General features: G+C 63.9%; 3 protein-coding genes across 3 annotated transcripts; all 3 read left to right on the top strand.

The window, feature by feature from the left end:
* Positions 1-382: 382 nt before the first annotated feature.
* On the top strand, positions 383-1265 carry MNEG_5448 (RuvB-like 1; the record flags this gene model as incomplete). Its single annotated transcript, XM_014046078.1, has 3 exons — positions 383-412; positions 823-962; positions 1175-1265. 3 exons carry the CDS (start codon positions 383-385, stop codon positions 1263-1265), a joined length of 261 nt encoding a protein of 86 aa, XP_013901532.1.
* Positions 1266-2534: 1269 nt separating this feature from the next.
* MNEG_5447 (outer membrane adhesin like proteiin) lies at positions 2535-10032 on the top strand (the record flags this gene model as incomplete). Its single annotated transcript, XM_014046077.1, has 18 exons — positions 2535-2898; positions 3081-3172; positions 3382-3509; positions 3717-3847; positions 3963-4342; positions 4493-4712; positions 4848-4929; positions 5113-5315; positions 5584-5701; positions 5983-6093; positions 6378-6473; positions 6630-6986; positions 7211-7522; positions 7798-7961; positions 8224-8577; positions 8820-9096; positions 9229-9539; positions 9749-10032. The coding sequence occupies 18 exons, from the start codon at positions 2535-2537 to the stop codon at positions 10030-10032; spliced, it is 3984 nt and encodes a 1327-aa protein (XP_013901531.1).
* Positions 10033-10321: 289 nt separating this feature from the next.
* On the top strand, positions 10322-19902 carry MNEG_5446 (outer membrane adhesin like proteiin; the record flags this gene model as incomplete). The annotated part of the gene is made up of 20 exons (XM_014046076.1): positions 10322-10677; positions 10915-11217; positions 11380-11691; positions 11884-12195; positions 12421-12732; positions 12954-13259; positions 13521-13823; positions 13983-14285; positions 14471-14782; positions 14976-15287; positions 15480-15791; positions 15944-16478; positions 16680-17024; positions 17223-17381; positions 17642-17715; positions 17945-18314; positions 18661-18791; positions 19065-19265; positions 19523-19756; positions 19863-19902. 20 exons carry the CDS (start codon positions 10322-10324, stop codon positions 19900-19902), a joined length of 5532 nt encoding a protein of 1843 aa, XP_013901530.1.
* Positions 19903-20019: the final 117 nt, after the last annotated feature.

Raw genomic sequence — 20019 nt, 5'->3', positions numbered from 1 at the left:
CGCGGCGGCCCCTCGTGCCCTGGCCTGCACCACCCGCACGCTGCCGCAGCCCCCAGCCCCAGCCCTCTTGGGCTCCACAGGCTTGCCACTCCACTCTGGCCGAGCTGTGGGTCATCCACACACTGACATTCGCGCGTCCAGCCACACCCCCACACACATCCAACCATACCGCTTGCACACCTGCCCCGCCTTGACACATACAAAACCGTTGCCCTTTCCAAACACCTGCCTGCCCCTGGCCGTCCACCACCCCCCCTCAAAACAAACACAAAGGGGCATCTGTGAGATCCGCGGCACCGACATCCGCTCCCCCCACGGCATCCCCGTGGACCTGCTGGACCGCCTCGTCATCATCCGCACACTGCCCTACACGCCCCAGGAGATGGTGCAGATCCTCGCCATACGCGCGCAGGTGGGAGGCCGTTGATGTGTGTGCGTGCGCAAGCGTGCGTGTGCGCGTGCGCGTGCGTGCGCGGTGCGTGTGCTGGATGATGACCCGGCGAGCAGCCGTGCGTGTGCGCGTGGGTGGGTGGGTTGATGATGGCATGACGTGCCCCCATCGTGTGTTCGCGTCGGCCTGCCCACGTGGGCATCCAATCTTTCAAGTGTCCTCCTTTTCACAGTGACGCACAGGAGCGCGCATGGTAACTTGCACGCGCGCGCGCGAACAGACACACCCGCACCCCCCCCCCCACACACACACACACTTACACACAAACAAATACAAAACACACTTAATCTTACAGCCACACGGAAAAACACAAGCGCACACACACCAGCACAAAAACACACAATCACACGCCGTGATCACACGCGCCCCAGGTGGAGGGCATCACCGTCGACGAGGAGTCCCTGGCGCAGCTGGGCTCCATCGGCGAGCGCACCTCCCTGCGCCACGCGGTGCAGCTGCTCACGCCCGCGTCGCTCATGGCGCAGACCAACGGGCGCGACGCCATCACAAGGTGGGCGCACCCCACCCCCGTCCCCCCACACTGCGCTCGGGCCGACCTCACCACCGGGCGGGAGCGTTGACGCCTCTACCTGGGGCCGGGCCGTGGATGGGAAAGTGGGGAGAGTGCCATCGCCCAAAAATTGCATGACAGCTGAACGCCCCTTGCCCCCCCCCCGGTGGTCCTGAACCCTAAACCCTCAATCCTGACCGCCCCACCTGCAGGGGTGACCTCGATGAGATCGACGGGCTGTTCCACGACGCGAAGAGCAGCGCGCGGCTGCTGGCAGCGCAGGCAGACAAATACATCAGCTGATCGCGACAAGAGGGAGGCGAGGCTCGCGGCGCTTTCGAGCAGCCGAGGCTGCCGCGGCCCCCAGCGCGTGGCGCGTGCTGCCGCGGCGGGGGGGCTGCCAGGCTGCTGGCCGTCTGCAAAGCCTGCAAGGTGCCGGCCCGCCTGCCTCTGCGGTCGCGTCGTGTGCTCGCTTGTGTTTTGCCTGTTCGGCGAGATTATTATTTTTGACGCCTCTCTATTTGCTGCCGCTCCAGTGCCTTGACTCCTCTCCACTTCCTAGCGCATGGAGGGGTGCGGAGGCAGGCGAGCCGCCGTGTACGCCGCCTCCCCACCCCCTGGGCAGCTGCAACACTGCTGCCCGTTTCGCGCCAGTTTTTACGCGCACTCGGACGGGCCCAACCACAGCCACCCGCGCACGCGCGCCAGGGGCGCTCACACCAGCCACTTCATGCATGAGCAGTGCGTGCATTTAAGTCTTGAAAACCTCATTGGCATCTTTGACCCCTGAACGAGGTGCATCAACCAGGTTATGGATGGCTGAAGAAACGCCCCGGGCGGGCAGGGTAGGGCGAGCAGCCGACCGAGTTAGCCTGCTGCTTCACGCCAAAGCGTTTTGCCTCTACGCCCCGGCGTGCAGGTCTTAGGCACATGGGTAAGGGGCGTCAAAGCTGGGTCTCGCCTGCTCAGGGTCAACTCTATCGACCCTCAACATTGGAGCGCCCCCACCGTCACAACGACACGTGCCAGGCATTCTGGTAAAAGCGCTGCGTCTACGGTAGTACCTTCACATCACCGTACCGTATAACAAATTACAAGTTGAACTCAAGGACGTTCACCTGGTCGGGATCGTCCCCAGAGGCATTCCGGGTCTCAGGCGAGCTGAAAAGTCGCAGGTGCTCGCGGCCTAGATGAGGGCTTGCTGGGCGTTATTGCTTTATGAAATGATCAAACAACTCACTCTCAAGGCCCTGATGCCTGCAGCCTGCACCATGGGCAGCTGGTGATCTTGTTGCACAGGCACTTGTTGGTGAGAGCAAAGCACCACTTGCAGCACACATCATGCATGATGTTTTAGAATTTGATTGATTGTACCCCATGTTTCACAGCATGCAACACTTCCGCGAGCAACACTGATTGAGCGTGCCTGCTGCTTTGACCAGTTTTGCCACTTGTCGGACACAACACCACGCCTCAACACACCAAACACCACGCAAGAGCTTTGCAGCTCCATACACCCCTCACGCAGACATCGAGACTCTGCATCTACCCGCGATTGCGGAGGCAGCGCACATGCTGGCAAGCAGGACGGCGGGGGCCCCCGGCCCCCGTCCGTCGCCACTCGCCGCGGCGCCGCCATCACTGATGGCAGGCAGCCCGCGCCGCCCGGCCCAAGTCCTGCCACAGCGCGTCACCCTGGTTGTCCTGCTGACTGCGCTCGTGGCTGCCGCCCTGGTTGTACCAGTGGCGCGGGGCCAGCCGGCTTCATGGATTTGGAACATGCAGGGTTCATACGACTCAGACCCCCTGTGGAATGACTTGTTTGGGAGCGGCTACGACGTGTGGCAGCCCGACAACACGACCAGCTGGCGGGAGAACGTGCACTGGGCCGCGCCGGGCGTGGGGCCGCAGCTGCAGTGGTGGAACAGCCGCACACGTGAGTGCACGGCGTCAGGGTTGGGCGGAAGCTCTCTAGATTACGCGGGGGCTTGCGGGCGGTGGGCGGTGGGGAGCTCACGTGGCGATGGGCACTGTTTGCGAGCCCAGTGCGGACCCAGCCACTTTCAGGCATGACGGGTCAACCGCATCCCCCCTCCTGGCCGCTGTCCTTGCGCACAGCGAATCTCACCCAAGCCGGCGCCGGCCAGGCGCGCAGGACAGCCCAGGCAGCCTGCTCGCTAAAGTTTGCCCAGGTTGGTTTCATCACCGCGGTAGGGGCATTGTCAGCGAGTTGATATCCCCATATAGCGTGACACATATCCCCGTACAGCATGATACACACCTAGCCAGGCCGCCTGGACGCCGCACGCACGCAAACGCTGGACACACCGCTACTGCCGAATGTTGTCGGCCGCGCCCAGCCTCCCGCCCAGCCCACCCGTTCATGCTGTTCCCCTCGATGCATTTGTACAATCGGCAGAGCGCCACCGCCGGCAGGGCCACACCCTCCACCTGGGTTATCACGTCGGACGTGGACAGCAGCACAGGCGCGCAGCTGGGCGGCTGCAGCGCGCGCGTTGGCGACCTGGCGCGGTACGGCTCTTACAGGTGAGCGCGGGCTGCGCCTCTTTGCATCGTGTGGGTGCAAACAGCCCGAGTATATGTAGACGCTAGCTCGCAAAGCTTGACAGCAAGGTGCATGCTCAGCAGATTCTCGGCCAAAAATGGCGTCGGAGGGATTGCAAGCACCATCACACCGCCGAGCGCGAGGCTGCTTGCTGCGTCTGCGCGGATCTGCACCGCCCACCACCACAGCTGGACGTGCACGGGTGGCGCCTACGTGGCAGCAGCGACAAACGGCCCCTCGACTGGCGTCACGCTGACGGTGCTTAACTCTGGGAGCTACAGCTGCACCTCAGGAGCGACATGCCTGCTGACCTTCTCAGGTGCGCATCTTTCAGGGCATTCAACACAAAAACAAATAATGATCCATGGCCAGCGCTGCGGCTGCCGACCAGCTGCCGCCTAAGACGTCTTTGGCCCGGCCGGTCACTGTCGCAGGCACCAGGACCAGCCCGGCGTCATCAGTCCCGTTTGCCGAGGACTTCAACCCGGCGTCTTACGCTGAAGCGAACTCCAAGCTTTGGATCGCGTGCACGGCGGCGGGCGGCGGCGCGGCTGCGCCGTCCAGCAATGCGGCGCAGGGGGCGGAGGTTGTCGCGCTCGGCGGGTTCTCCAGCGGGGGCTCCAGCCCCTACACCAACACGACGGCCGGCCGCGCGGCGCTGCCGATGGGCCTGTGCTACTGGGCGCCGGGTAACTACGCATCACGCGGGCTGGGCGGGCGCTGCGCGGTCCCCTGCATCCAGTACCTAGGGTTTGAGGAGGCGTGGTGGCGCAACGCCTCGCTGTCGGGCGGCTTCTGCCCCTGCCACTCTCAGGTGCGAGTGGGGAAACGCGCACGCGCCAGGCTTGGCGACCGCCTCTGCTCATGCGGCGTGTCGTAAACCATCGACGCTGCGCACATCTGTTTGGAGTGTGGCCACATGCACCTCCTGTGACAATCCCACACTCCCACGCCTCACCCCCAGGCCAACAAGGCCTGGTTTGGCAACAGCACTGCGCCGGGCAAGGCGTTTTATGGCAGCCGCACGGCAGCTACCGGGTTGCCCGAGGACCTGTGGGCTGCGTACTGGGAGTCTGAGCGCGACTTTGCTCTGGGCACAAATGTGTCAGGGCAGCCGGTAGCCCCGGCCCAGTTTTACCGCCTCCAGCCAGCGTTCCAGGGGACGCAGACGGCAGGTCCCACAGGTGGGTGCAGGGAGAGGCAACAGTGGCGGGGGCTTGGCTGCATGCAAGGGTGGCTGGGGTGAGCGTCACCGCCCCGGGCACTGTACTGCACCGTGGCTGAAGCGCAACCCGGGCGGGCCCCTCCCGGTTTCGCAGCCAATACGACATTCCAGGTCATGCAAGAGTTCTGGAGGCGTAACTTTGGTCACGAGCGGTGGCCATTCGTGCACGAACACAGGTAATTCAGTAATAGCCAGCGATCTAACGAAGAATGCATTACCATGCACCATTGCCGATGCTAAATTGAACAGCAATATTTTACCTGGCAAGGTGCCTGAGCAACACGTGGATGATTGGCTTGCTGGCCGCGTCAGTCTCTCCCGCGTAGCTGCTCCCAGCACTGCCGCTGCGCAACGCGCAGGAGGCGCTTCACCGAGGTCGGCGCCTGCCCCTACCCGGGCTGGAATGCGGACGCCAGCACGCGCCCCGCCTGGAAGGACACCTGGTCGCGGTGGGACCTGACATGCGATGCGCGCGACTGGTCGGGTCAGCGGTGGCTCAGCAGGTCCGCGCCCGCGAAATTGGCCAACAAGGCCAACGGCGACTGGCAGCTGCCGCGTGATGGTGGGTCTTGTGCGGCCGAAGCCACGCTGGTGTGGTGTGGCAGACGTTCGCACGGCTTGCATGCTGGCTGCATGGGCCGCGCATGGGCGTGTAGATAGAGTTTGGGGCGTGCGGGTTAGCATAGCGTTGGCCGTGCGTGCACAGGTTGCGTGGGCATGCACGCATGCATGCAGAGCGCGCATTGCGTAATGTGTTTACAAATTAGAGCCATGGAACACATGCAGCAACCAAAAGCTGAGGGAGTGCCATCTTCCCAACCCATGCACAGCCGCCACGACGCTCTGGGAAGCTGTCGCCTCGGACCAGTTCAACCCCTGCAGCTGGCCGTTTGTTGAGTGCGATCCGTCCTGCCAACCGAACGGCGACAACAACATCATTCGTGGCATGTGAGATGTCACCTGCATTGGTCGATACAATTTGAAATACCTGTCATACGTTCAGTGCAGCCTGGGTGGCTGTGGCCTGCCTTAATGTTGCGGGAGGAGGGGTGCGTTTGTGCTCAACCTTGCAGACTCACAAGTGGTGGCTTTTCCTCAAGGAAAGCCTAGCAATTGGCAGCTTCGAAGGCAAGGCGGTACCTGCCATGTGCTCTTCCTCGCACCCATGCCATGCCTGCCTGCAATCCTGCGTACACGCCCATCTGCCTGACATCCCAAACCCCATGCAGCGACTGGAAGAACATGAGCCTCTACGCCCAGGCGGACCGCATGAACTTCAGTGCCTTTCAGCGCCTCATCCCCGGCACCAGTGACACCTACGGGTCCAAAGTCTGGTACTTGTGAGTCCAGAAAGCCGCACATCGGCCCCTAGGCGCGGCTGCCATGCCGCGGAACCCCCGGCTGGGTTTCCGGGGTTGCGTGTTCAGACGTGCGCCTTCGCAGGTTGCGCTTTGCAGCGCGATGAGTCTGTCGCTCCTCCGTTCGCATCCATCCCTTGTGGGCCGGGTTGCACATCGCGCAGCTCCCCGAGGCCGGCCTGCAGGAAGCGAGGCTGTCGAGGCGGTCACCAGCAGTCCGTTTAGCAATCAGCTGGGGCTCTGCATGCTGCCCACCCTCCTGGCAGGAATCTGAACTACAACATGATTGGTGGCGAGCTCAACGGGCCCTACTCGGCCCTGCGCAACCTCCCCGACATCTTCCCCAACCTGCGCCACCTTGGGTGAGCCTCAGCGGCGCCGAACCGCACGTCGCGTGGCCGGCCGAGACACACAAAGCACGCAGAGTCATGGGGCTGCAGAGAGAGGTGCCTGCGCATTGCGGACGGACCTGTTCACTAGGCGCAACATCCAACACGCGCGCGCCTGGCCCCATGCAGGCTGGCGCACTGCAGCGCGGGACTGTCCGAGGACGACGTGAACCCCGGCAAGAAGTACTCGCAGCTCGGCTGGCTGCAGATGTACCGGCCTGAGTGCGATTCCGCCAACGCCACCGACACGCGCGGCTGCTGGTGCGCCAGGTCAGACTGGGACGACCCGACGGGCGACGGCTATGTCTACAGGCTGACGGGGTTCATCCCGATCGAGTGGACGGGGGCGAACCAGGCCGGCGGGGACGAGCGCACGGTCTACAGCGAGCCCTTTGGGCAGAACCTGAACGCCGCGTGCGTGCCCAAGTATTACAACCAAATAGAGACCATCGATGACAGCAAATACCGGAAGGAACCGCCTAACAGGTACTCCGACCCCGCCGTGGGCAAAGCTCTGCGAGGAGAGGGTCTTTGCCCTGTCCTGCTGCGCGCCGGCAGCTGCGGCTGCCCTGCAGCGCTGCGCTGCAGCGGTGTGCTGCCTGCTGCGGGGGTGTGCTCCAGCAGACACCAGCCTGGGCGTCACATCGCTTTCTTGACCCGGCACGCGCCTGTGCGCCCCCCCCCCCCCGGGACCCTGCGTGTTTACGCAGGTACACCGACCCCGCTGCCTGGACTGACGGCTATGATGAGAAGATCTGGACCAACTTCTGCGGCGCCGTAGACCACGGATGCCTCGACCATCAGGGGGCTTGGAACCCTGATTTCGATGCATACGACATGGTGTACCCCTACTCAACAAGCTACGACAGGATGGCCGACTCATACACCGATGATTACGGCTACACACACACCTCCCGCCTGATGAACTACATTTTTTCGAACTGCTCCTACGACATCTACGCCACTGGGACACCGACAAAGCCGGCGCCAGACCCGGCATGGAAAAACACGCTTATGAGCATGTGAGACCGCCTCGGTCACACACGCGCGGTGGAGGCGAGGAATTGCGCAGGGGCCCCGCCGCTGATGATTCCAGACATGCTCAACTCAAGTGGGATCCGCCTCTGTTTCCCTGGGCCAAGTGCAATCCAAAAGTGTTGTCTGCGCCCTGCCGCGAGCGCCCCTACCTCAAACCCCGCAACCAAACACATACCCCGCCCCTGGGGCGCCGCCAATCAAACGCCCTTACGCCTTAAACCCTTGCCGGGCCCGCAACCTCGCTCTTGCGCATCCACAGCAACCTTGCAGGGCACGCGTTGACCAACACAGACCCCTCGCCCTTGGAGGCCCTCTTCTCCTTCCCAAACCTGCGGTATGTCCGGCTGCCTGCGGGCATCACCGTGGACTTCAGCCAAGTAAAGCAGATCTCCGGCGCGTCGGTCTTTGACTCGCCGTTCGCAGGTGATTTGCGACAAGGAGTTCCATCACGCGTGCAACATATGTTTGCATGAACACACCACACACCGCTTCAGGGATGCTCCCAACACATGCGCGCGTGCGCACACACGTGCACATGCGCACGCCCACGCCCATGCAAACGTGCATGCGCACGCAAACGCGCGTGCATGCGCTCTCCCCGTTTCTCTCAAAAATTTCACCCACGCACAAAGAAACTCACGCACTCTTACATACGCGGAGCATCCCTCTCCACACACTCCCGCAGACAACACGAACGCATGGGTCCGCAGGTCATGGCCAGACTGGTTTATCCGAGCCAAGCCAAAGGACAATCTTGTCATCACCGTGGGCGCACCCCAGCCGACCAGCAGCGGGAGCGGCGGCACCGGCAGCGGCAGCTCGACCGGGGTGGTTGTGACAGCCGTAAACGACACATACACCGGCAATTTCAACTCCCCATACAGCCCGGGCGCCGGCGCCCTCGTGCTTGCGAATGACCTGCCCAGTGGCGCCAGCACATTCGTCGTAGGGCGGTTGACAAGCCCGACCGGCGGCGCCGGGAGCGTGACAGTGGATTCGACCGGCAACTTCACATTTATCCCTACGAATGGCTGGTCAGGTGGGCTGAGAGGCGGCAAGGTGGTTGTGGGCGCATGCTGGACGTGCGCACATAATTGGAGGGCTGAGCTGGCTTGATGGAAGTTGTACGGCCGGGCGGGGAACAGCCTCCCTAGCACACTGCCTAGAAATGGGCGTACTGCGAGACCCTTGCAAGGGAGCGTCGCGGGTCCTCCGCACGTGCCCGTTGCAACCACTCACTACGAAGCGCTGTATTAACGCCCTGCACATCCTCTTGCTCAGGGACCACGGTTTGGTCATACAACATGACATCCGATAGCACCAGCTTCTCCGCAGGCTACGTGAGCATCACAGTCGCGCCAGCAACCCCAGTAGCCACAGGGGATGCCTACTCCTGCCCGTTCAACGCGTCCTGCTCCGTCGGCGCGGCTGCTGGCGTGCTCGCCAACGATGCCAGCGCCAACGCGGGCGCCGCTTTGGCCGCCAGCCTCGCAGCGCAGCCGTCCAGCGGCAGCGTTGCGCTGGCTGCAAACGGCTCGTTTGTCTACACACCACAACAGTGAGAGTGGCAGGGGTTGAGGGGTCAAGGAACTGAGAGGGGAGTGCGGTCGGGGCGGGTGGTGGCAACTGCCTGCACCCACTGTCCATCACCACGCTCATTTCGTTTTTGATACCTCACGCTCGCCCTCAGGAGCTTCAATGGCAGCGTGACGTTCACATACAGGCTCTCCGACGGCGTCAGCCCCACCACGCCCAGCGCCACAGTGACGATCAGAGTCGCCAACCCCCCAGACCCACCGGCCGTCGCGGCCAACGACAGCTACACCGCCACGTTCAACGCGGCGTTCAGCCCGGGCGCGGGCGCGTCGCTGCTGGCAAACGACCAGCCGGCGGTGGGCACTGCGGTGGTCGGACTGGTGTCAGCGCCGACCGCCGGCGCCGGCACCGTGACCGTCTCGTCCAACGGCAACTTCACCTTCACACCAACGGCTGGCTGGTCGGGTGGGTGGGGCGATTGCCACTGCAGCTGCGTGCGCTGCGTCAAGCCAGCAGAGAGCGGGTTGGCTTTGTCATGTAACGCAGCCGGACGCCTGAGCGCGCCTGAGCGCGCACGGGCCGCCTGCCACAACACAGCGGTCCACATGCCAACGTCTCACTCAGCTTGTGTGATAACCCTGATCCTCGCTCATCCCCTAATCAACCAAACCCAGGCACCACCCAGTGGTCCTACAACATCTCATCAGGCGTCCCCGCGACGTTTTCCACCGGCTACGTGACCATCACGATAGCCCCAGCCAGCCCACAGCCCGCGGCTGACGCCTACTTTTGCCCTTTCAACGCGGCGTGCACCGTCAACGCCACCGCCGGCGTGCTGGCCAACGACGCCAGCGCCAACGCGGGCGGCAGCCTGTCCGCAACGTTGGTGTCCCAGCCGGCGCACGGCGCCGTGTCCCTGGCGGCGGGCGGCTCGTTCGTCTTCACCCCACAGGCGTAAGCACTGCGGGGCGCCTCAAGGACGTGGGAGGGCGCCTGACCTATCAATTACTTGTCAAACTTGTCAATTACTTGTCAAACTTGTCAGTGACCCGCTGAATCCTGATTTGCATTGTCAAATGATGATCACCTCATATCCCTCGTGGGAGGGCGCCTGACCTATCAATTACTTGTCAAATTTGTCATTTCAGTGACCCGCTGAATCCTGATTTGCAATGTCAAATGATGATCACCTCATATCCCTGCGGCTCCCCCTGCCCATTTCCACCCAACCCTAAACAAACTACAACATGACCAACCCAGCACCAACACCCCGGCAAACCCCTGACACCATCACAACCAGGGGCTTCAACGGGAGTGTGACATTCAGCTACAGGCTGTCTGATGGCGTCAGCCCCACCACGCCCACCGCCACGGTGACCATCACCGTCGCGAACCCACCAGACCCGGCCGCTCCCGTGGCTGTGGGCGATACCTATCCCTGCCCCTTCAACGCACCATGCACCGCCAACGCGACAGCTGGCGTGCTGGCAAATGACTCAAGCGCCAATGTGGGCAGCAGCTTAGCAGCCACCCTGGTGTCGCAGCCCAGCAGTGGCAGCGTTTCCCTTGCCAACGACGGCTCGTTCGTGTTCACCCCACAGGCGTGAGTGCTCGGGATGGGTTTGGGCGTGTTGGGGCGATGGGGCAGATGCTCATTCCACACCTGCTGGTGGGTACGCCGTCAATGCAGTTGGGGTGGAGCGCCTGAGGTGAGGACAGGCCCCCTGATGATATGGGGGGCCATTGCCACCTTGGCTGCGTCGCACGTATCCCGCTTTTGGCTCAGTTGAGGCCGGCGTGCTGGATATGCTCTGCTTTCTGCTCGCGTGCTCCCTCCCAGGGGCTTCAACGGGAGCGTGACGTTTGTCTACCGGCTCTCTGACGGCGTCAGCCCCACCACGCCCAGCGCCACAGTGACGCTCACCGTCGCCAACCCGCCAGACCCAGCCGCCCCTGTTGCTGTGGCTGATGCTTACTCCTGCCCCTACAACGCGTCTTGCACTGTCAGCGCGGCGGCTGGCGTGCTGGCCAATGATTCCAGCGTCAATGTGGGCAGCAGCCTTGCAGCCACCCTGGTGTCGCAGCCCAGCAGTGGCAGCGTTTCTCTGGCCGCAGATGGATCGTTCGTCTTCAGCCCCCAAGCGTGCGTGGTGTCAAGGGGCGGTGGGCTGCAGGGTACACAGCAGCCTGCTTGCAGGGATATTATATTTGGATCTAAGGCGGCCCAAGTGCAAGAGCCCTCCAAGTGCGTTCCACTTGAAAGGGCATCCAAATCTCTTCCTGCTGCACTCCTTCTCCCCACCAGGAACTTCAACGGGAGCGTGACGTTTGTCTACCAGCTATCTGATGGCGTCAGCCCCACCACACCCAGCGCCACCGTGACCATCACCGTTGCCAACCCGCCAGACCCGGCGGCGCCGGCTGACCCTGTTGCTGTGGGCGACACCTACTCCTGCCCCTTCAACGCATCGTGCAGCGTCAATGCGACCGCTGGCGTGCTGTCCAACGATTCCAGCACCAATGTGGGCAGCAGCCTGGCCGCCACCCTGGTGTCGCAGCCCGCCCATGGCAGTGTTTCTCTGGCTGCAGATGGATCTTTTGTTTTCACCCCACAGGCGTGAGTGCTGACAGGGGTCATGGCTGGGCGGAACAAACGGCCACACGCTGCGTGATTGGTGCTCGGCGAGGAACTCAAGTGGGGTAACAACCCTTGCACTGCAGGCGGGCCAACGCCTCAGCGACACTCCGCTTTGCAAAACTGCCCCAAGCTTACTTTGAGCACTCTCGTCCACATCTCAAATCTCTACAGGACCTTCAACGGGAGTGTGACATTCACCTACAGGCTGTCTGACGGCGTCAGCCCCACCACGCCCAGCGCCACCGTGACCATCACCGTCGCCAACCCACCAGACCCAGCAGCGCCGGCTGACCCTGTTGCTGTCGGCGATGCCTACTCCTGCCCCTTCAACGCATCGTGCAGCGTCAATGCGACCGCTGGCGTGCTGTCCAACGATTCCAGCGTCAACGTGGGCAGCAGCCTGGCCGCCACCCTGGTGTCGCAGCCCGCCCATGGCAGTGTTTCCCTTGCAGGAGATGGCTCATTTGTGTTCACCCCACAGGCGTGAGTGCTCAAAGGGTGCTCACACATATCGAATTGTGGGCCTGCTAGCTCAACAGACTCCCTCTTGCAGGGCAGCTTCCGCGCTGTGCGCTTGGGCGGGCTGCAACCCTCTGCAGTGCGTCCAAGCTGATAGTTGCTGGTTCAGCGCACACAATCTTGCCTGTTCCTGCTTGCCATCACTTGCGGCCCTCTCTGGTCCTGCACGTGCCCCCTCCTCGTAACCAGAGGCTTCAACGGGAGCGTGACATATGTCTACAGGCTGTCTGATGGCATCAGCCCCACCACACCCAGCGCCACCGTGACCATCACAGTCGCCAACCCACCAGATCCGCCAGCGCCGGCTGACCCCGTGGCTGTGGGTGATGCCTACTCCTGCCCGTTCAACACATCGTGCACTGTGAATGCAACAGCTGGCGTGCTGGCCAATGATTCCAGCACCAATGTGGGCAGCAGCCTTGCAGCCACCCTGGTGTCGCAGCCCACACATGGCAGTGTATCTTTGGCTGCAGATGGCTCATTTGTGTTCACCCCAGAGGCGTGAGTGCTGGCAGGAGCAAAGCCTGTGCAGGGCGGCACCACACACATTGTCTGGTTGATTCACGGTCTGGTTGATCCGCGGCCAGGCGCTTGGAATGGGACACTTGCAGTGGTGCGATCGCTGTGATGCTACACCCGGCCCTCCAATGTGAGTGTGTTGCCAGGACACCAACAGCACCTCACACCCGCCGTTTTCTTGCAACCTGCCCCCCCTTTCCCAGGGGCTTCAACGGGAGTATGACATTTGTCTACAGCCTGTCTGATGGCGTCAGCCCCACCACGCCTAGCGCCACAGTGACGTTGATTGTGGCCAATCCCCCAGATCCCCCGGCCACCCCTGTGGCGGTGGCTGATGCCTACTCTTGCCCATACAACGCATCGTGCACGGTCAGCGCGGCTGCTGGTGTGCTGGCAAATGACTCAAGCGCAAACATTGGCAGCAGCCTGGCCGCATTGCTGGTCGCACAGCCCGCGCACGGCAGCGTCTCCCTGGCGGGCGACGGCTCATTTGTCTTCACCCCGCAGGCGTGAGTGCATGGGATGTGTGTGGGTGTGCGTGTGTGTGTGTGTGTGTGTGTGTGTGTGTGTGTGTGTGTGTTGGCATGAGGGGCATGGCGAGAAGCGTCTTGCACGGCAGCCTTTGGGTGCGGGCAGTAGTGAAGGGGAGCCTGCACTCGGCCACGGCCCGCGGCAGTAACAAGCAAGCAAGCCTTTTTATTAATTATGGTCGCACATGTTCAGGCCGTTTCCACTGCCAACGCAACTTGACCCGCTAAATCTCTTCTCAGGAGTTTCAATGGGAGCGTCACGTTTGACTACAGGCTCTCCGACGGCGTCAGCCCCACCACACCCAGCGCGACGGTGACCATCAGAGTCGCAGACCCCGGAGTGCCTGTCGACCCGGTGGCTGCCGCCGATGCCTACTCGTGTCCCTTCAATGCGTCATGCACTGTCAACGCGACAGCAGGCGTACTGGCCAACGATGCGAGCAACAACGGCGGGGCAAGCCTCACTGCAACCCTGGTATCTCAGCCTGCCAGTGGCAGCGTAACTCTTGGGGCGGATGGTTCGTTCGTGTTAACTCCACAGGCGTGAGTGATGCCGAGACGTGGTGCAGCTGGCGGAGTCCAGAAGCGAGCCATCCTATTGGATGGGGCGCAGATGTGAATGGGCGCGCCCAGAAATTGCAAGCAAATCAGCTCAACGACCTGTGTTGCAAAGTCTGATGAATGCCCTCTCCTCGTCACCAGGGGCTTCAACGGGAGCGTGACGTTTGTCTACAAGCTGTCTGATGGCGTCAGCCCCACCACGCCCAGCGCCACCGTGACCATCACCGTCGCCAACCCGCCAGACCCAGCCGCCCCCATAGCTGTGGGTGATGCCTACTCCTGTCCCTTCAACGCGTCGTGCGTCGTCAACGCCACCGCTGGCGTGCTGGCCAACGATTCCAGCGCCAATGTGGGAAGCAGCCTGGCAGCCACCCTGGTGTCGCAGCCCGCCCACGGCAGCGTCTCCCTTGCAGGCGACGGCTCATTTGTATTCACTCCACAGGCGTGAGTGCTTGGGTGGAGAAGCGGAGCGTCATGCTTGGGCATACATGCTGTGCGTTGAGGCCGCCGCTGGGCTTATATGGGATTTGCTAGCAGGGTGTTCTTGGGATGCCTCCACACACGGCATATCAAGCCTGCGACACGATAGTAATCAACTCTGACTCTTGCTTACTATCACACACGACCAGGACCTTCAACGGCAGCGTTACTTTCACATACAGCCTAGCAGACGGCGTCAGCCCCACCACGCCCAGCGCCACAGTGACGCTCACTGTCGCCAACCCGCCAGACCCGGCGGCGCCGGCCGCCCCCATAGCTGTGGGTGATGCCTACTCCTGCCCCTTCAATGCTTCGTGCACCGTCAACGCCACCGCTGGTGTGCTGGCCAATGATTCCAGCACCAATGTGGGGAGCAGCCTGGCCGCGACCCTGGTGGCGCAGCCCGCCCACGGCAGCGTCTCCCTTGCAGGAGACGGCTCATTTGTGTTCACCCCACAGGCGTGAGTGCTTGATTGCAGAAGTAAGCGCCAGCCTGGGACATTCTTGTGTGCAGAACCCCATGTATTTAGGCTGCCACTAGAAGTCTCATCAGATCTGTGCGCGATGTGTTTTCCTGGTGCCCTAAAGCGTTTTTCAAGCCTGGAATACACTAGTCTTTGACTCTTTATTCCTGCCTTCATTACACCCTGCCAGGAGCTTCAACGGCAGTGTGACATTCACATACAGGCTGTCTGATGGCGTCAGCCCCACCGCACCCAGCGCCACCGTGAGCATCACCGTCGCCAACCCACCAGATCCGCCAGCGCCGGCCGCCCCTGTGGCTGTGGGCGATGCCTACTCCTGCCCCTTCAATGCGTCGTGCACTGTCAACGTCACCGCTGGTGTGCTGGCCAACGATTCCAGCGCCAATGTGGGGAGCAGCCTGGCCGCGACCCTGGTGGCGCAGCCCGCGCATGGCAGCGTCTCCCTTGCAGGAGACGGCTCATTTGTGTTCACCCCACAGGCGTGAGTGCTTGGATGCAGAAGCAAGCGCCAGCCTGGGACATTCTTGTGTCCAGGACCCCATGTGTTCAGGCTGCCACTAGAAGTCTCATCAGATCTGTGGGTGATGTGTTTTCGAGGTGTCCTAGAGCGATTTTTAAGCATGGGACACACTAGTCTTTGACTCTTATTTCTGCCTTCATCGCACCCTGCCAGGACCTTCAACGGGAGCGTAACCTTTGTCTACCGGCTGTCTGATGGCGTCAGCCCCACCACACCCAGCGCCACAGTGACGCTCACTGTTGCCAACCCACCAGACCCGCCCGCGCCGGCCGCCCCTGTGGCTGTGGGCGATGCCTACTCCTGCCCCTTCAATGCGTCGTGCACTGTCAACGCCACCGCTGGCGTGCTGGCCAACGATTCCAGCGCCAATGTGGGGAGCAGCCTGGCTGCGACCCTGGTGTCGCAGCCCGCCCATGGCAGTGTTTCTCTGGCCGCAGATGGCTCTTTCGTATTCACCCCACAGGCGTGAGTGCAAGGGGCTCTAGCTCATCCCGAAGAGGGCGGGCATGCAAGGCATTTGCAGCTGTCGAGTTTAGTATGAGGTTGCGCCTGGGTCTCTTCAACCTACGCCACTTCTGAGGACAGCCTGCCTTGCCTCCAACATGTTTCCCCACCAGAAACTTCAATGGGAGTGTGACGTTCACCTACAGGCTGTCTGACGGCGTCAGCCCCATCACACACAGCGCCACCGTGACGCTCACAGTCGCAAACCTGCCACCCGCCAGCACACCGAGCCCGTCGCCGTCCCCGTCCCCATCACCGAACACCACCACCGGCAGCAACAACACGACCTGCGCCGCACCGCTCGCCGCGCCCACCATCTCCGCGCCCGCGGCGTCGCGCGCCGCGTCGGTCCAGCTCCTCGTCTCCTTCGCGGCCGCCGCCGCGCGCGACGCGTTCTGCCCGCCCGGCGCCTCGGGCGGCGGCGGCAACTGCACCTTTGCGGTCACCCAGCTGGTCGGGGCCGGCGGCGGTGGTGGCGGCGGGGACGGAAGCGTGACAGCGTCGTGCTCTTCGCCGTCCGCGCTGGCGTGCAATCTCACGCTTCCCTTGGCTGGCGGCGACGGCGTGTACGGGGTGCAGCTGCTCCCTGCGGATGCTGCAAACTTCAGCTGCGCGGAAGGGCAGCCGCCAGTCGTGCCTGCTTTCCAGGTGCTATTTGCGAGCGTGCGTGCATGGGTGACGCGTGCAGCACGGGGCTGCTGCCTGCGTGGGCCTGGTAAATGGTTGCTTGTGGCGTCCACCCGCTGCCCCCAGCTCCCAGCTCTGTAGTGCCCATCTGTACCGCCGGCTCAAGCGGCGTCCCTCACTGGATCCCACTGAATCCTCCCCCCCGGCCGCAACCCGCGCCAGGTGTTGGTGGACACCTCTCCGCCCAGCGTGACGCGGGCCGCGGTCGTGGACCTGCCCACCGCATCAGACCCCTCCTTCAGCGTCCGCCTCGAGTTCGACAGCCCCGTCGCCTTCACCGCCGCCCTCGCGGCCCAGGCCGGCGGCGCCGCGCCCGCGCCCGCAGACGCTGCGCTGCAGCTCGCGGACGCGCGGCTCGTGAACGTGACCGCCGACGCGGCAGCCGCGGCGCCGCTCACGTTCTACTTTGCGCAGGGGGACGCGGCCGGCCGGCAGGCCGCGGTCGCGGCGACGGCGTCGACGGCCTATACCTTGTGGTTCGAGGCGCCGCTCGGCGCGGCGGCGCGCGTGGGGGTGCCTGGGGGCAGCTACCGGGATGCTGCCGGCAACACAGGAGCCACGGCTGCTAACTTGACGGTGTGGACTATTGGGGGTTGGGGGTTGGGGGCCGTGCGTTTGACCTAAGCAGAGCCGTCTGTGCTTTGCTGCAGCCCGATCTGATCCCATCTGATCCAGCCTGATCTGGTGATCTGGCCCCTCCGTCAGATCAACGTTCCCGGCACTCAAGTGTACCGTTCCGCGCAAGCCGTATCCTCCACGGTGGCCGCCGGGACCGCAGCCGTCGCGGCGGCGTCCACGGCTGCGGGCGTGGCCGTTGGCAGCGGCGGCTCGACCAGCCTCATGCGCAGCATTGGGCACACGCAGGTGAGGGGCCGAACCCGCCTGGATTACCCTCAGGATATTTACGTGGCCCTGCCACGACCTGTCGCCGCCTGGCTCTGCCTGGGTTGGCCGCCTGCGAGCAGAGGGCTCCCACCACCAACCACCCTCTCTTGGCCCTCACAGTTCACATGTCACACTTTACCTTCGACATCATCGTTGGCCCCATGCGTCACACCCATCACTCTCACCCCCCACAATTCCACTTCCCACCCCTCTCCTCGCCTTGCCCCCCGTGCCCCCAGTTCCTGGCCATGAGCGTGAGCATGGCCGTGCCGTTCCTACCCGCGGAGTACGTGCGCCTCTGCAAGGGTCTCGAGTGAGGCGACACGCACGCAGCCCCCCCCCCAAAAGCAGCCGCGGCGCGCGCTGCCGGATTGCAGGCGTGCCACCCGCCCCGTTGCGCCGCCGGCAGCTGGCCGCACAGCAGGACCCACCTTCCAGAGCTGCCTCCCTGGCATGGGCGCCCACCTGCCGGCGTGCCTTCTAATACCCACTAATCCTGCTTTCAACTGCCCCCATGTTTGCTGTCAACCCCGCATTGACAGCTGGGTCAACCTGGGGAAGGGCCTCATCGGCTCTAAAGAGAACGCCAGCAGCGCCGAAACGATCCCCAGCGCCTCGAGCCGGCGCCTGCAGCAGGCATGGCAGCAGCCGACGACGGGCGGGCCCGGCGACGCGGACGGCCCTGCGGTGCAGCCAGGAGGCGCGCCTGTGCAAAAGGCGGGCGACGCCGCGCATGAGCAGGGAGTGGCCACGCCTGAGGCGGCGCGCCGCCATCTTTCGCAAGACAGCGGTGCCGCGGCGGGCTCGAATGCGGCGAGCTCGACGCTCTCCGTCTCAGACCCGACCGCCATCGCGTTTCTGTCGGGGGCCGCGGACAGCGCCACGGCCGTGTTTGCGGCGGCGCGGCCGCGGGTGAGGGTTGGGGAGAGGGGTGGCCGGCGAGCTGCCGCCCAGGTGGAGTTGGTCCGCGGCTCGCTGGCTTGACGCCCTGCAACGGGGCTGAGGCAGGGAGGCGGGCGGCATCGTGCCGGCCGAAGCTCCTACAGTTTCAGCTGTGAAGGCCGCAACAAAACCACAAACACATCGCACAACCCAGCCTTAGCCACACCCCCTAAAACGCCCGCGCACACGGCCCGCTGGATGGGCGCCCGTTCGCTGCAGCCCCGGCAACCTGCGCCATGCACTCATGTGCCGGCCCTCTGTTGTATAAATGGATAAAGCGCCCCACCCCACCCCGCCCTGCCCCGCCCCGACGCAGACGCTGTATTCACCGGGGGACCTGGGCTTGGCGGCGGGCCTGCTGGCGGCGGCGGTCGCGGCGGCCACGCTGCTGCAGGGCGCGCTGGTCCTGCTGCTGCGCACCTGCATGAGCGCCAGGGACCTGCCCTTGTGAGCCGCCGTTGGGGTTGGGGCCAGCACTCCCGCACCCAGCGCACGCACAGGGGCTGTTTGACTGGCCGGAGGGGCCGCTTGGCCGCGGCCGCGGCCGGCTGATCGCCGCGGCGCCGGCGTGCTGCCTGCCCCCTCAATACCCTGTTCCCGGTGCAGCACCCCAAACCGCACGTTTGGAGCCACGTTCGTTCCCACATTATGCCGTCGAACTCTTACCCCCACCATCCCTCATGCCTTGCCGCACCCCCACCAACCCCACCAACCCCGCAGTATCCTCTGGACTCCCAAGCCCCAGCTCATCGCCTATGGCCTCTTCGTTATCCCCGTGGTCTACGGCGCAGTCAAGCTGGCGGCGGCTGCCATCGCGGACGGCCTGGGGCTGGGCAGCCGCGAGGCGGCGGCGGGCGTCGCGACGGCGGTGGTGGCGCCGCTGCCGCTGCTGGCGTACTGGGCTTATGTGCTGTGGCCCCGGTGCGGGGGGAGTGGCGGGATGGGCAAGGGGGGGGGGGCGGCAGTGTGTGTGGGAAGCATGTGCATGTATGGTATTTGATTGTGCAATTGCCGTGTGCATGCAAGTGATGGCGCACGTGCGTGTGTGTGAGTGTGTGAGTGTGTGTGTGTGTGTGTGTGTGTGTGTGTGTGTGTGTGTGTGTGTGTGTGTGTGCGCGTGTGTACTCCACACCCAGCCTATGTTTCGACCCTTTGCGGCCCGCCCTCTTCGCCTGCAGGGAGGACGGCCCCCAGGGCCGCCCCATGCCCAGCCGCCTGGCGACGTCCCCCGGCTCTGAGGAGCCGCGCGCGGCAGGGGCGGCGGCCTACCAGCAGGCGCCACCCCTGCTTGAGGCCGCCCCCTCCCCCCCGCGCACCCGCAGCCGCGGCGGTAGCACGGCGCTCGCGAACGCGGCCGCGGCCGCGTCGGCGGCGCTGCTCGGCAACGGCAGGCAGTCGCAGCCGGGGGGCAGGTGCGCGCATGGGGCACGGCTTGCACGCATCTGGGCTCGGCGTTCCTGTTCGGACTGGCCGCCTGGCTGCCGACTCTTTTGTTGGTCGCCCTCGTCCACGACCCAGGCGCATCAGCATGTCTAATCCACTCCACACCATCCTCTAGCCTAACTCCGGACCCCGCCAAGCAGCTCACTGCCTGCCCTCCTTCACCTGCGGCCCGCCGCCCTCCTCGCCCTTCCTCCCCTCCCCCGCTCCTCTTCCCTACTCCTCACCCCTCCCC

This window comes from Monoraphidium neglectum, assembly GCF_000611645.1.
Source record: "Monoraphidium neglectum strain SAG 48.87 unplaced genomic scaffold scaffold00812, whole genome shotgun sequence".
Taxonomy (NCBI): Eukaryota; Viridiplantae; Chlorophyta; class Chlorophyceae; order Sphaeropleales; family Selenastraceae; genus Monoraphidium; species Monoraphidium neglectum.
The sequence above is the reverse complement of the archived record's forward strand: the minus strand, read 5'-3'. Positions and strand labels throughout refer to the sequence as shown.